Source organism: Sphaerodactylus townsendi, linkage group LG07 (genome assembly GCF_021028975.2).
Source record: "Sphaerodactylus townsendi isolate TG3544 linkage group LG07, MPM_Stown_v2.3, whole genome shotgun sequence".
Lineage (NCBI taxonomy): Eukaryota > Metazoa > Chordata > Lepidosauria > Squamata > Sphaerodactylidae > Sphaerodactylus > Sphaerodactylus townsendi.
In genome coordinates this window covers 53365765-53380419 of record NC_059431.1, presented here as the reverse complement: position 1 = coordinate 53380419, position 14655 = coordinate 53365765, and the positions used below count along the sequence as shown (strand labels likewise).

At 37.5% G+C, this 14655-nt stretch overlaps 1 protein-coding gene across 2 annotated transcripts in view; it reads right to left on the bottom strand.

The window, feature by feature from the left end:
• FER (FER tyrosine kinase) overlaps positions 1–14655 on the bottom strand; it is a 130794-nt gene that overhangs the window by 91181 nt on the left and 24958 nt on the right. For both annotated transcript variants that reach the window (XM_048502984.1, XM_048502986.1), the window contains exons 6-10: positions 13211–13394; positions 9999–10136; positions 8589–8708; positions 4964–5086; positions 3782–3971 (exon numbers count right to left, since the gene is read on the bottom strand). In XM_048502984.1, coding sequence (XP_048358941.1) covers positions 3782–3971; positions 4964–5086; positions 8589–8708; positions 9999–10136; positions 13211–13394 — 755 coding nt within the window. The remainder of the gene's footprint in view (positions 1–3781; positions 3972–4963; positions 5087–8588; positions 8709–9998; positions 10137–13210; positions 13395–14655) is intronic.

Here is a 14655-nt window from a genome sequence, read left to right as displayed (position 1 = left end):
AATAACTGAAGCAAAATAGGCATTGAGACTTCCTGCTTCTTTCTGTCACATTTCCTCCATTCTTACTCAACAGTAGGCCTATCACTTCTTGTTTGCTTCTCCCTGGCAAGCCTCAGCTCACTGTGGTCTCTCTGATGACTGACCTACAGAACCTAGCAACCCTCAAATACTCTTCTTTAGAGGAATGTCCTTGCCTCCATTTATTGAACATTGTCTTTTTCTCCCTTAGCTCATCACTGAGTTCTTTGTTCATCCACATTGGCTTCTTCAAGCCCCTACCAGGATTCCGTCTTGTTGGAATAGTGATAGTTTGAGTTTGCAAGATCTCTTCTTTCATGAGAGCCCACTCTTCACTTGCTCCTTTCCCTTCCAACAGTTTTGCCCATGGAGTGACTCCCATCACGCCTCTGAGTTTATTAAAGTCTGCCCTATTAAAATCTAACAGACCCAAGTGGTAACAAACTTTTATGTGCCCTACAGCAAAAGGAATACTAGGAGGACATGGTCACCTCACCCTAAGATTCCCACCACTTTCACCCCATCCACCATATCTTGCCTATTGATCAATATAAAGTTGAGTATGGGTGAGCCCCTCGTAGCTTACTCCACCATTTGATAAAGGAAGATGTCGGCCAGACAGGTTAGGAACTTGTGTGATACTGGATGCTTTGCCGAGTTGGGCTCCCAGCACACATCAAGGAACCTCAAGTCACCCATAACTACTAGGTCATTTTATTTTAATATCTTATCAAGTGCTCAAGGAGGGCAGCATCCACCATGTCACCCTGGTCAGGAGGTCTGCATCAGACTCTAGTCACAATATTGTTTGACCTTCCTTTGCTTATCCTCAGATACTTTCCACTGGGCTGTCATCCTTCTCCATTATTTCCTGACAAGCAATCCTTTCATCACATACAGTGCCACTCTGCCTTTTTTTTTCAATCTTTCAGTTTCTCTTGAATAACTCATATCCATCCACTATTACATCAATACTTATGACATCATATTTTTCTATCTGCATTAGAAGTTCAAGCTCTTTCTTCTTAGTGCCCTAAATCCTCGCACCCTTTGGCTCCATTTGACCTGCCTTCCAAAGTAGCCTTCCAAAGTGAATAAATGCCAGGAGGTGACAAAGATTATACTTCCTCATTTTAATTTTCATAGTTATTTCTTCATTTGCACTCTGTTATGCCATGCACAAAAACAGAAATCAAAAGACTTTCAGCTATCTCCCCTGAAATGCAAGAAGTAAATCAAGTCATCCACTCTCTGAAATTTTGGCATGCCATTAGATAGCCCAGGTTGTCTTTAGGTTTAGGCCAGTATAAGCAACTTGCACAGGACCAGTTTACCTCCAGTTCTTGAATCACTGCACCTCTTTTCCACCCTTTGCCATGGCACCCCTAATCTGCTACAATATTTTCTGCTACAATACATTCAGTAAAAATACATAGTAACAGGAATATATATAAATCTGGCACTTAGGTAAAAGAATAGCAGGGGAAAAGAGTGGAGGAAGCAGTATCATCTAAAGAGAATAATAAATCATACGGCTGTATGAAAACACAATATGCCACAAGGCCAAACTTTTACTTTAGCAAATGTATGATCTCATGCAGAACATAGTAACCACACTACCCCTCAAAATTCACGTAATCGTAATATAGAAAGAAAAAGACATGCCCCTCGAAATACTAATTTTCTTTCCACAAAATCACAACAAAAAAATAGTATCTAATCAATCCGTACCCACATACCAATATTCTGACAATAACAGTAATGAGTTGCGCATTTTTCATTTTTGTTTACCATAAAATACAGGTTTATCCACCTCTACTAAAATTAACTTTAATAAATCCTTCATCTCCCCATTTTTGCTTAATATGTTCTCAAAAGATGTCATGGGGATGAGAAGTTGTTTTGATATCAAAAATGTGAATATATAGTAAAAATATTTCAACCAGTCTTCATTAGAAATGTAGTGACCATTCTGAGAGAATCAGATAATACATAGATATTCTAAATAAAAAATATAAATAAAATCACCATAAGATAAATCAGAACATAAATATGATAAATAAATACAAACTGCTACCAGCCAAGTGATGCCTGATTCTGTCCAAATGCATGATGGGCTCAATTTTAAAATCAAAATTAAAAATGAAGGATGATAATAGGGATAATGAAGAGCTTAAGTCTTTTCTCAATTTATACCACACTTCCAACATTGTTCCAAAAAAATTTATTCAAGAACCTCCCAATCCCTGTTGCTTACTCCTAAGCAGAAACAATCACTACTTTGATGCCAGTAATTTTCCTGAACCAGAAAATTTCGTAGCTTTGACCAATTTTACAAATCACTCTTGGTTTTACTTCAGAGTTTTACATAACTTCAAAGAAGTCTGCTACAGATGAATTTATCCAGATACCAAATCTCTTATTGAGGTTGCAGCCCACTTAATACAAAATGTAGAAGCAATTTCTTCTCTAATGGTAATATCTGTGATTAAAGCCAACACTTTCGTTTCAGATTAATTATGTATCCAAAGGATTTGCTAAACTCTTGTATACCCTTTTTTGCATAGTCTACTGAATTTCTCTCCCATTAAGATAAATAAATAACTGTCACGCTAACAAAATGTAAAACCTCATATAAACCAACAGTCCCTGGCCAGTACACAGGAAATGAAGGCAAACACATTCTGTGTATTCTAATCCTCCACCTAATAATTAGGAATATGCCAACACTGAACCCATTTACATTTGAAGCTGCCAGAGCTAATGCTCACTAATGCTTTGACTGCTAAGGTTTGGACTAATTCAGGAAAAATCCACTTACCTAGCCTCAAATCTCAGCACATTTTTCTGTCATACAGAATATTCACCCTGACCTTATTTTCAGTTCTAAGACTCTTTACATTGGTACCGGTAGTTACGCTGGAGTTTGAGGAATCATTGGGGCAGGATTGGGTGATGTTTTCCTTCAAACCTCATTAATCCTCCTGCTTCAACTTTTAACTTTAAATCAGACATTCTTAAAAACTTATAGCATCTGGTGGGAGTGGAACTAGGAAAAGTGGGTTTGGGATTGTGGCAAATCAATGTTCTACCAATACACATTTCACCAATGCATCTCTCCCCGTCACTCAATTCAAATCTGCCCCATTTCTGGATACCATAAACTTATGTCAGCTTGATCAGGCTCCTTTCTTCTACTCCATCCCCACCTAGTTATATTTTCCCCCTTAACTGACACTCAACTACCTTCAATATTCAGTGCTTGCTAAAAGGCAATGAATGAGCTCAGTCCTCGTCAAATTGAGAAAGAGGTAATGTTCTTGAATTCAAAAACTAGTATTTTTCATTGTTCCTGTGGAGTCCCCTACATTTTCTGTGGATAGCCCTCATTTTAGTGCCTTGAAGATAGAACCATGAAGTTTGTGATTAGAGGGCATGACAAAACATCTACTACCTATGATTTTTAACCAATTTTCAAATAACCATTAGGAAAGGATAATAATCAACAAAGGAGTAAACAGACTGGCAAAAAATGAATTTGATGAGAGATGGGAACTTTATTTTTTATATGAAGCTGAATCAATCATGTAAAAATAAAAACAACTGGAAGATTACTAATTTGATAATGATTACTATTAAAAAACAAAGAAATAAAACACCATGGAGTAGGTCCATCTGTAACATAGTTCTACATTAATCATGAATCCTTGCAAATTCATAACAGTAAAACTTTATGCCAATGAATAATAAACATAAAATTTACCATAGAAGTGACTGATCTGGAATCTTCTTCATAATTTACAACAGGTGGGGGCTCTTTCCCATCATTTTCTTGAACTTTTTGTTCTAGAAGTTCTTTCTGGGCAGCAAACTTGACTTCAGTGCATCTCAATTGCTGAACTGTTTGCTTCAGTTCCTCTAGTGCCTGCTTTTGACTGAGCAGAAGTACAACACTGAAAAGAAGATAACAAAAGTAGCTCAGAGAAGAACTGGGCAGCATTTCTGTCAAAACTATGAAGAATTTAACATATTTTCCTCAAATGTATCTGCCAGAAAATACCTCAAAAACCTTTTTTGTGCACCAACACAAACTCCAACTGTGCAGAACAATAATTGATACAAAAATATCGAATGGTTTTGTGTTTTCCTATGTAATTGCATAATCAGAAAAAACATTATCTAACCCACTGTACCTAAGGCATGCAACAAGCAGCACGTTTGTTCCAAGTGGGGTGTGGAGATTCCTTGCTACAGAAGTATAAGAATACTTTGGCTTGAGTGTGTCCTCAGTAATGAATATTGAGAGTGGGCAACAGAAGGAGTTCAGAAAATTTGATGACTACCATGCAGAAAAGTTAAAGGTAGAGATTGCCATCTCTGTACCTATACTACATTAAGAAAGGGAAAGAAAGTGGACATGATATAATAGATGTCACTAGTTGGGATGTCACTTGTGAGAGACAAGAAAGGAAGAGTGATATAAGTACCAGGATACAGACAGGTTTCTGGCACCCTTGGTGAAAGGCGAGCTTGTAAAACATCTAAGGAAAGTGGTTTCTCAAATTCCCCTTAAGACACAAAACAGATCTGCTTGCAAGCACACAGATGTTTTACCTCTAATAACCAACTTGGGAAAATGACCAACTTGGGAGAGAGGCATCAGCAAATTTTGGTTCTATTTTCTGTGATCTGACCTATACATCTCAGTTCCAACATATTCATCCAACAAAAGGAACTATTTTTTTATCAATCATTACAAATGCACAAAGGTCAAACCTTTTTTGGTTCTTATCAAATACAAAATTCTGAGAATTTCAAGAAGAAACATAACAAGTTGAAATGAACCATTTTGGCATGCTTACATATAAACACTTAAATATTTCACATACCAAATCCAATCGTGGTATATTATAATTTCAAGAGTTATCATCCTTCTAGTACTCACTCTGATTTCCTCCCACAGATTTTTGAAGATTCTTCAATCTTTTTTTCTAGTTCCAACACAAGCTCCTCCTTGTTTAGAAGTGTCTGCTGGGTCTGATTCAGTTCTTCTACTACAGTTTTCAACCTATGGTTTCAATTGAAAGAATCTATATATGCCTTGATCACAAATATGGGTTGAGTACATGTAACACATGTTTCTTTCCATTTCTCTGAATTGATACTAATATGGAAGAAATAACTTTAGCCATTTCCAGTTTTATCTATGTCCACTTACGTACCCTAAAAGTATTAAGCCACCTGTAAACACTTCTGACAGTAAAAACAATCACATTCCAGGAAGCATTTATATGCTAATGCTATAAGAGAAGCTGAAATTTGTTCTTATTAGGACCTGCTATTCATAATATAACTCATATTTTTAATTCAATATAACAAGATGCTAAGATGCAAAACTGAGGACTTCTTGGCAATAGCCCTATTACAGTCATATTACAGTCAATAGCCTTATTACAGTTAGAGCAGTTGGAGAATTTAAATTACTACAAAATAAAACTATTATCTAGAAACAGTAATTTTCCAGCAGCAGTTAAAGCTAAAATAATTTTTTTAATTCAATAAACTCAATAAAAAGTAAGGCATGTTTGAAACATTCAGTCACCAACAAATGTTTGCGTACCAGATTCAAGCTGATAAATTACAGCCCAGGAATAAACAGTTTGCACTATGACAGAAATTACTTTTATCTCACAGAAATGAAAGGGTTTAAAAGTTCATTACAGCAGCCAACTGCAGTGAGATGAGATTCATCACATCCAAACTATTCATCACATCCAAACATAGATATGTAATCGCGTATTACTTAAAAAACCTGAATAATCTCTCAGTCCTGAACAAAGTTGAGTAAAACAGAATAGATTATTTTACTGTATACATTCAGTTATTCAACTTCATCTCCCACCAGTTTTATTATACATGACAGATATTTATTAACAACATATAACCTTTTCAGAAAAAATCACACAGTATCACCCATATTCTGAAGGCATCCTATTGGCTGTTCATCAATTACCAAGCTCACTTCAAGGAAATGATGATCACATACAAAGCCTTTCATAGCCTTGACCTTGGGTTGCCTAGTCCAACTTGGGAAAAACTTGTGATTTTTAGGACGGGGCTTTAAAATATTCGATAAAGTCACAACCCTGGGATATCACTGCTGGGCCACAGCCCCAGCCTTTATGTGATGTCAATTCCAGGTCACCCTCATCAACAAAACTCTGTCCCTTCCTATGAGGTCACTTTTTTCCAGAATTCATATTTGCTGCTGAAGCTGTCTACTGTCAAACTAGTGTGTTTACTGTACATGTCTCCTTGAAGAAAGACTGAAGTTTAAATGAGGGTTACAGTTTTTAGCCATCTCTATCTGTATTTTGAACTGTCATTGGGTTAGGATGATTGTTGTTTTTTATTAAATAATTGTGCAATATTTATTGATATTTATTGATATTTAGTTAGGTATATTGTTATGATCATTGTTATCTTGTTGATATTATTATATTGTATCCTATTGTGTTATGCCTATTGATGTTTTTCCATTTATTGTTTGTATATTATGATTTGTAATGTATGATGTTGTGATGTCTGCTATTTGCTGACTTTACTGCCCATCTTTATTGATGTTAACTATTTATTGTAATGTATTGGATGTTGTAGTTATTGATGTTGTTTACACCATTGTTGTACGCCGCCCTGAGCCCTTCGGGGGACGGAGGGATACAAATCAAATAAATATAAATAAATAATAAGGTTTCCGCCTGTTTAAAACTATTATTCACAATATTCCTTCCCACTTAACAACTATTTCTTTAGACAAATACAGTTTCAACATGCATGTTTTCTTTGTTCATATACACATAAGTTAAGTACCTCCTGTTATCTGTGGAGGCTTTAAAGACTCCTCATTTATCCATCATAGCCTGAAATTAATAACGATAAGTTGCCAGGATGGAGGAGAAAAAAACCTCTATATTGATAGTGCTAACTATGTAGCCTAAACATCAGCAAATAGAATTTAATTGTTTTAACAACCTAAGAATGCATTCCCAAACTATACTTTTTTAAACTGCACAAAGAACCAGTCATATGGTATATGAAGTACAAGATTATATCAAATTGATCTACCCATACATTGTATCTTCAACATTTAAGCATACCACTTAAGGTAGAATTTAACAACCTCAATAGTTCAGTTTTGCTTGCTTTTTTAAAGAGTGATCACAAATTATAAACCTGTTTGCACCTAACGAGAAATTATGACCACAGAGCTTTCCAGCACAGTGTCATGAACCAGCTTGGTCCAGAAAGTATTGAGGACTTCTCTGATGAAGAGACAGCAGGCAGCCCTGGCTCCTGTCCACACTCAGTAGTAGAAGTGGCACGTGGAGAAGAAGTCCCTGTGGGGCCAGACATGAACCCACAGCCAGACATCAGTGCAGTGACCCTGCAGCCCTCCAGCTCTGAGAAAGCTGTGAAAAGTCAGATGCCAGCCTGCTCACCACCCCACCACTAGAACCTCAGGAACAGAAGGGGAGGAGAACCTGCAGGGCCCCTACAGAACAAAAGACAGTGTGTGCCTGGCAGCCCAGCACAGGCCCTGCATGGACAGTGAGGAGGAGCATTTGCAGGAGCAAGTCTGAGGCAGCCAGCAAGTGAACAGCATTATACACCCTCTGAGTAGCCTTGCCTTTATAAGCAGCTGGAAAGGGCATACGCTGTTTCCCCACAAATAAGGCCTACCCCGAAAATAAGCCCTAGCATGATTTTTCAGGATTTTTGGAGGATGCTTGAAATATAAGCCCTACTCCAAAAATAAGCCCTAGTTACAGATTCCCTGGAGAAGCTAATCTGGTCATGTGGGGGGCACAACATCATGGAAAAAAATAAGACATCCCCTGAAAATAAGCCCCAACGCATCTTTTGGAGCAAAAATTAATATAAGACCCGGTCTTATTTTCAGGGAAACACAGTAGATGCATGGAAGCTACATGCTGAATTGCTGCTGAGCTTGAGGCTCCTACTTTGTCCTGACTTTGGTCTCTGGGCTTGTGTTTCTGATTCACCCTTGAACTTGTGGAATTTCCATGCTGAATTTTTGGACCACAACTTTGACCATTGATATTGAACTCTGTACGTGAGTATGTAAGAGAGAGTGGGTACAGAGGAACCACAACATGCATGTATGCATTCATACAAGTGCAAGTGCAGTGTGTTCATCAACTCAGATATTTTATGCTCTTTCAATGCTTTTATATAGGACTCAAAGTGATACTGCTGCCTCAAAAAACTCTCCCTTTCTCTATTGCAGTTACTATTCCCTATCCTTGTAACTCATTGGCCATCCACCTCCATTTTATAGGCCAATATTCTCAGTAGTGGATCCTTGCCAAAAACACAGAAACCTCCAGATCCCTTTAAAACCATAGAAACTAAATCTATATATTTATATATGTATATGTATGTAGATTTATTTTACTTGGATAAATCATTCCAACTGCAGAGTTTGGGCATATGTATCTCAAATACGGATAAATTCACATAGGAATAAATTGAAAAGACAAATTACTTACATGCTTTGCAAACTTTCAGCTGTCAAATTATTCCACATAATTTCATTAGCTTGAAGGTTTTCATTTTCTTCCAATAAAGATGTATCAAACTCTATTTCTTGTTGTACAACATCTGGTGTCCTTTGGAAAATGCAAAACAGCTGAGTATCAGAAGTATAGGGTCTCTCTTCTCTACACAACCTATCTTAAGAAAAAGAATCTACACTTAAGCAAAAAAAATCACCTCCTGCTGCTTATTTGACTCCACAACAGCACAAAAAAGATAAGATTCCATTTCAGTTACTGGGATGACTTTTTATTGCTGAGGGTGAGACACAAGATATTGCCAAAAGGCTAAAACAGAAAGTTATAGGAACTGTGACTGGAAAAATAATGAAGAGAAAACACAATCAACAATACAAAGCATATAATGAATATAATGCTGCAATGGCAAAATGTATTGTGCTGTATTCCAAATTATTATACCTAATCACACAAATGTGTCAATTCTCAAAATTTACGATATGTATATGTCTAAACAATAGACTTTGGGGCACTCACTACTACGCTGGGAATTAATGATTTAATGGAAGATATGGCGGATAATCTATTACAGTAATTTATATACCACAATATAGTTTCATTCAGTCCAAAAAGATTTTGCTATATATTTCCCTTCCAGTCACATGAGTAAGTGCATAAGTATTGCACAAGTCAGTTTTTGTGTATATATAACCAACAGGTTTCACAGGTCTTCTGAAGTCAATGAAATGCTTCCGGCTCCGAGAGCTGTAGAAGTAATTAGTCACACCTGGACGATCAGGATCTGTGTAGCGTAATCCACAAGTCGTCGTTATTTAAAATTATTATGGACATAGTTTTTATTCATATTTATTATTTTTACAGATTGGCTATATTATTATTAAAAACAGTATAATATAGGAATTGATTGACAGGAATTATTGCAATAGGAAATGATTTATCATGCTCAAGACACCATACCCTTTGTATATTCAAACAATAGAATCCCGGGGGTGGCTAAATATAAATGACTAACTGGGGAGGCTCTCACTGATGAAGAGAAGTCGAAAACACAACTGCATGTTGTGTTCTGATTGATGATTTGATCGATGATTGATACATGCCCTCGATACAATTGTGAAATCTTCTACTCCGTAATGACGACTTGTGGATTACACTACACAGATCCCGATCGTCCAGGTACAGCTAATTACTTCCCCTGGGAAATAAAATTCATTCTCAATAAATGCTACCAAAGCAGGTGTCTAAAGCAGCTGTTTAAAGTAAATTATGCATATTAACTGTCTCTTGGCAACTGCAGGCAATTTTCACTATTTTACAGCATTAATTTTAAAAATAGATTACAGATTTAAGAATAAAAATAAGGAAATAAAAAAATAAGAAATTTACCTATGAACCTCGATGAATCCATTGTACTCTGAACCGGGATCTATCTGTTCAACAGAAGTCTGAATTTCTTTATGAACATTCACTATTTCTTCTGTTACAAGACTGGTGATATGACTATATTCATCAAGAATCCCTTTTCTAGTGGGAGGGAAAGAAAACCATGTAAGAAAATACAGTAGAATTTAATAAACTGAGTGAAGTATTTTTCATAAGTAAATGATCTCTCAATTTTCTGACCTTCAATCCCTTGTTGGGAATTTAAGGCTTTCCGTTAAAAACTCTGTTACTCCCAGATATCGTGTGAGGAGACTGAGAAGAACACTATCTCTCTCTTAACCTATTCATAAATGACCTGGAAGTAGGGGTGGGTAGCGTGGTGGCCAAGTTTGCGGATGATACCAAATTATGTAGGGTGGTGAGAACCACAAAGGATTGCGAAGAGCTCCAAGCGGACCTTGATAAATTAGGTGAGTGGGCTAAGAAGTGGCAAATGCAGTTCAATGTAGCAAAATGTAAAGTGATGCACATAGGGGCAAAAAATCCAAACTTCACATACATACTACAGGGGTCAGTGCTATCAATCACAGACCAGGAAAGGGATTTGGGCATCTTAGTTGATAGTTCCATGGGAATGTCAACTCAGTGCATGGCAGCTGTGAAAAAGGAAAACTCTATGCTGGGGATGATTAGGAAAGGAGTTGATAATAAAACTGCAAGGATTGTCATGCCCTTATATAAAGCAGTGGTGCAGCTGCACTTGGAGTACTATGTTCAGTTCTGGTCGCCACATCTCAAAAAGGATATCGAAGAGATAGAAAAAGTGCAGAGAAGGGCAACGAGGATGACTGAGGGATTGGAGCCCCTTCCTTATGAGGAGAGGCTGCAACATTTGGGACTCTTTAGTTTGGAGAGGAGACGTCTGAGGGGGATATGATTGAAGTCTATAAAATTAGGCATGGGGTAGAAAATGTTGACAGAGAGAAAAATTTCTCTCTTTCTCACAATACTAAAACCAGGGGGCATACATTGAAAATGCTGCGGGGAAGAATTAGGACTAATAAAAGGAAACATTTCTTCACACAACACATGATTGGTGTTTGGAATATGCTGCCACAGGAAGTGGTGATGGCCACTAACCTGGATAGCTTTAAAAAGGGCTTGGACAGATTTATGAAGGAGAAGTTGATATATGGCTGCCAATCTTGATTCTCCTTGATCTGAGATTGCAAATGCCTCAGCAGACCAGGTGCTCAGGAGCAGCAGAAGGCCATTGCTTTCACATCCTGCATGTGAGCTCCCAAAGGCATTTGGTGGGCCACTGCAAGTAGCAGAGTGCTGGACTAGATGGACTCTGGTCTGATCCAGCAAGCTCTTTCTTATGTTCTTATTTTCACCTGCATATCATTCCACTGCATATCATTCCAAAGAAGGAAAGGTGGAAAGTGCATCTTGCATTTTGCATAAGCCCTTCCCTTTCTTTTGAACTAGGAAGAAGAGGTTTGTGAGATGCATGCTAATTTAACTTCTACCTCTTCATCCTCCACTCATTTTCAAAGTAAAGATGATGGATAAGAAAGAAGTAAAATCGCAATACCAACCTTCTTATCTCTCCTCCACTTCTGTTTCCATTGTAGTGAAGAGGGAAAAGATGAACGAGCAATACCTTAACTCCACACATTCCCCTGATAGTCTAGTATAATCTGTCCTACTCATCAGAACAGACTATGATGAACTTGTTGTAGGTTCAAGCTAAGCAAGAAGACTAGATAAGTGCAAAGACTTCAGTTGTATGCCATGTGCCAAACTGATAGGAGACAGGGCTATCAATGACTACTAATTCATCATGGCTAGGAGTCATTGCTAAATCTACTCCCAGATGCAGTATGTCTTTTTATAAGACATGCTGAGGAGCATAGTTGGATGGATGCTGTTGCAGTCAACCTGCCTATGGGCTACCTAGCACCTGCTGCATTAGATGGCCATTTGGTTTGATCCAGCATGGCTCTTCTTTTGTCCCAGCAACTGGGAAGTCAATTCTGAAGAGTCAGCATACTGCAGACTAATCAGTCTATAAAATGTTGGACTATAATATGAAGGATACATCTGTTTATTTGGACCATCTAAACAAGCTGTATAGTGCAGTGTTACTGTTACAAGAGAAGTGTTATGGTTAGAAAGTGTTCCCTAGAGAACTAAACAAATTCAAAGAACTGAACAGATAAGGACACAAAGGTCCAGTTTTACGTAGACAGAAATGATGCTGTTCTCTGCTATTAAAATTAGAAAGTAGAAGCCTCCCTCCCTCTCTCTCTCTCTCTCTCTCTCACACACACACACACACACACACAAAGATCAGGGTTAGTAGTTTCATGAATACCAAAATATGAGTTCCATTTGTTTCAAGATATATTAATATTTCAGCAGTAGTTTGAAGGGGGAATCCCTAGTTTTAGAATGTCTGAACAAGACATTATACTTTTCAGAAATCCATAACACCTTTTTTTTACCTTTATTTACCTTAAGAAATATGGGACGAGGGTGCAAAAAAGATAACAGTCAACAACTACCTGATCCCTTCATATAATTTAATGAACTGATGATAGGTCATGGCCACTGCATAATGGTACCTATGGCACAGAGTGGTAAGCTGCACTACTGCAGTTCACAGCTCTGCTCACAACCTGAGTTCAACCTCAATGAAAGTCGGTTTCAGGTAGTCGGCTCAAGGCTGACTCAGTCTTCCAACCTTTTGAGGTCAGTAAAATGAGTAACCAGCTTGCGGGGAGGGGGTGTGTGTGTATGTGTAAAGTGTCAATGACTGGGAAAAGCAATGGCAAACCACACCACAAACAAAGTCTGCCTAGTAAACACAGTGATGGGACATCACTTCATGGATCAGGAATGACCCAGTGCTTGCACAGGAGCTGCCTTTACCGTTTAAAGTGGTTTTAAAGGGCAAGAATACCAATATATAACACTGAAGGCTGCCATTTCTTGGTTACAATGGGGTGGGATCCTAAAGTTACTTTCTGCAAAAGTAGGTCTTTTGCAGCAAGAGGTCTCGCTCCTGTTTACAAAAGAGTTGCTTCCAGGAACAAGATATATTCATCAGCAGAAAATAAGTTTTAGAATGTAATACAACTCAACTGATGAATTAGAAGAAATATGCATACTTTCATTGATGAACAGTACAGGGGGAAAGTGAGTCTTACAGTGCTTTAATCATTTCTTCTTGCATCTTCTGTAAGGAGTCAAGAAATAGAGGAAGTGTAGTATCATAATACTGATGTTGGTGCAGTTGTGCTCCTTTCAGTGCCAATACATATTGATTGTGCAACATGTGGAGTTTCATAGTAGCTTTATCATAACGATCTTTGGCTTTTTCAGTCTCTTTTCCTAAAGCAAAAGAAAATAAAAACCTATGTTAATTTTACAGGCAGCAACCACAAAAAACTATTGAAGCAAGATAAAGCATCTGAATTTCAATGAGATATGACTATGTGCTTAACACTCATCCAGTGAATTCAGTAGGAATTAAAAGAGTCCCTGTTTTATTAACTGCATATTCAGCTGGAATACATGCTGAGTGGAATACAAAAACCTGCTTTAGATGCACCTAAAGTTATTTCAAGAACAGGCTGACAATTGAACCCCTAAGAGCTAGCTGCTCATGCATTGTATATATTTACATATTTGCCATCTAATACAGGGATTAAAAAATAACCAAAGGAGAATCACGAACCAAGACAAATTTTGCAGTATTCCTCCAGAGCCAATGGAAAGCTTCCTGTTCTTTATTTCTGCTCTGTACCTTACAAGAAACCCACAAGTTCCAGCAGGAATCCAAGTCAGAGCTGAACAACTGATGGTTTTTGTATTTTCAGAGAGTTTGCTGCTGTTGCTTCTTTGCACCAAGGCAATGACCATCGGTAGTCTGTTTGCACTGCCTATGCTTGGAACTAATTAGTTTGCAAAATTAATCCAGAATAACTATCCTAGAACCATAACAAACAAAAAACTGGCATCCACCTTGCTTTCTACCAACAATATCATCCCATGATTTTTTTGTGTTTATTTCAACAGTTTGAGGAATAGTTCTGTGAGTGAATGTGTTTTTGGTAGGGGGATTTTTTGTGCTAGCTAGTAACATCTTTGTTTCCATACCTCTGGACTTTTTTCTAATGTAAACACAGCTGCATACATGTTCTGATTTCAGCTGTATAGCTAAAATGTGTATTGTTAGATGTTTAAAAAGAGGCATTGCATCATATTACTCATTGTGATAGCAAGTGACTAAATAACCTTTCCATGTACAATTTCAACACTCCTTAGAGATACTTTCAAGACCTGAGTGTTCTTACTTTGACATTTATACAAGCCTAGTGCAAAGTTAACATATAGAAAAATAATGACTCCCTATATTTAGACTTTTAGTTGTTATGTATGAGGGAATAAATTTTGTCATTATTTTTATGCAACGAATTCACATCCCAAAGACTCCAATACTGGGAGTATTGGGGGAAAGAGAACGATAGCAGGGTGTCCCAGCTTGGGTTGTCAGGCAGAGGTGTCAGATTACAGCAGAGAGCTGTGTCTAGTCCAAGAGTCCATTAAACAATTTCAGCATCAGAAGTCCGGCCTGAGAATGGCAGGTACC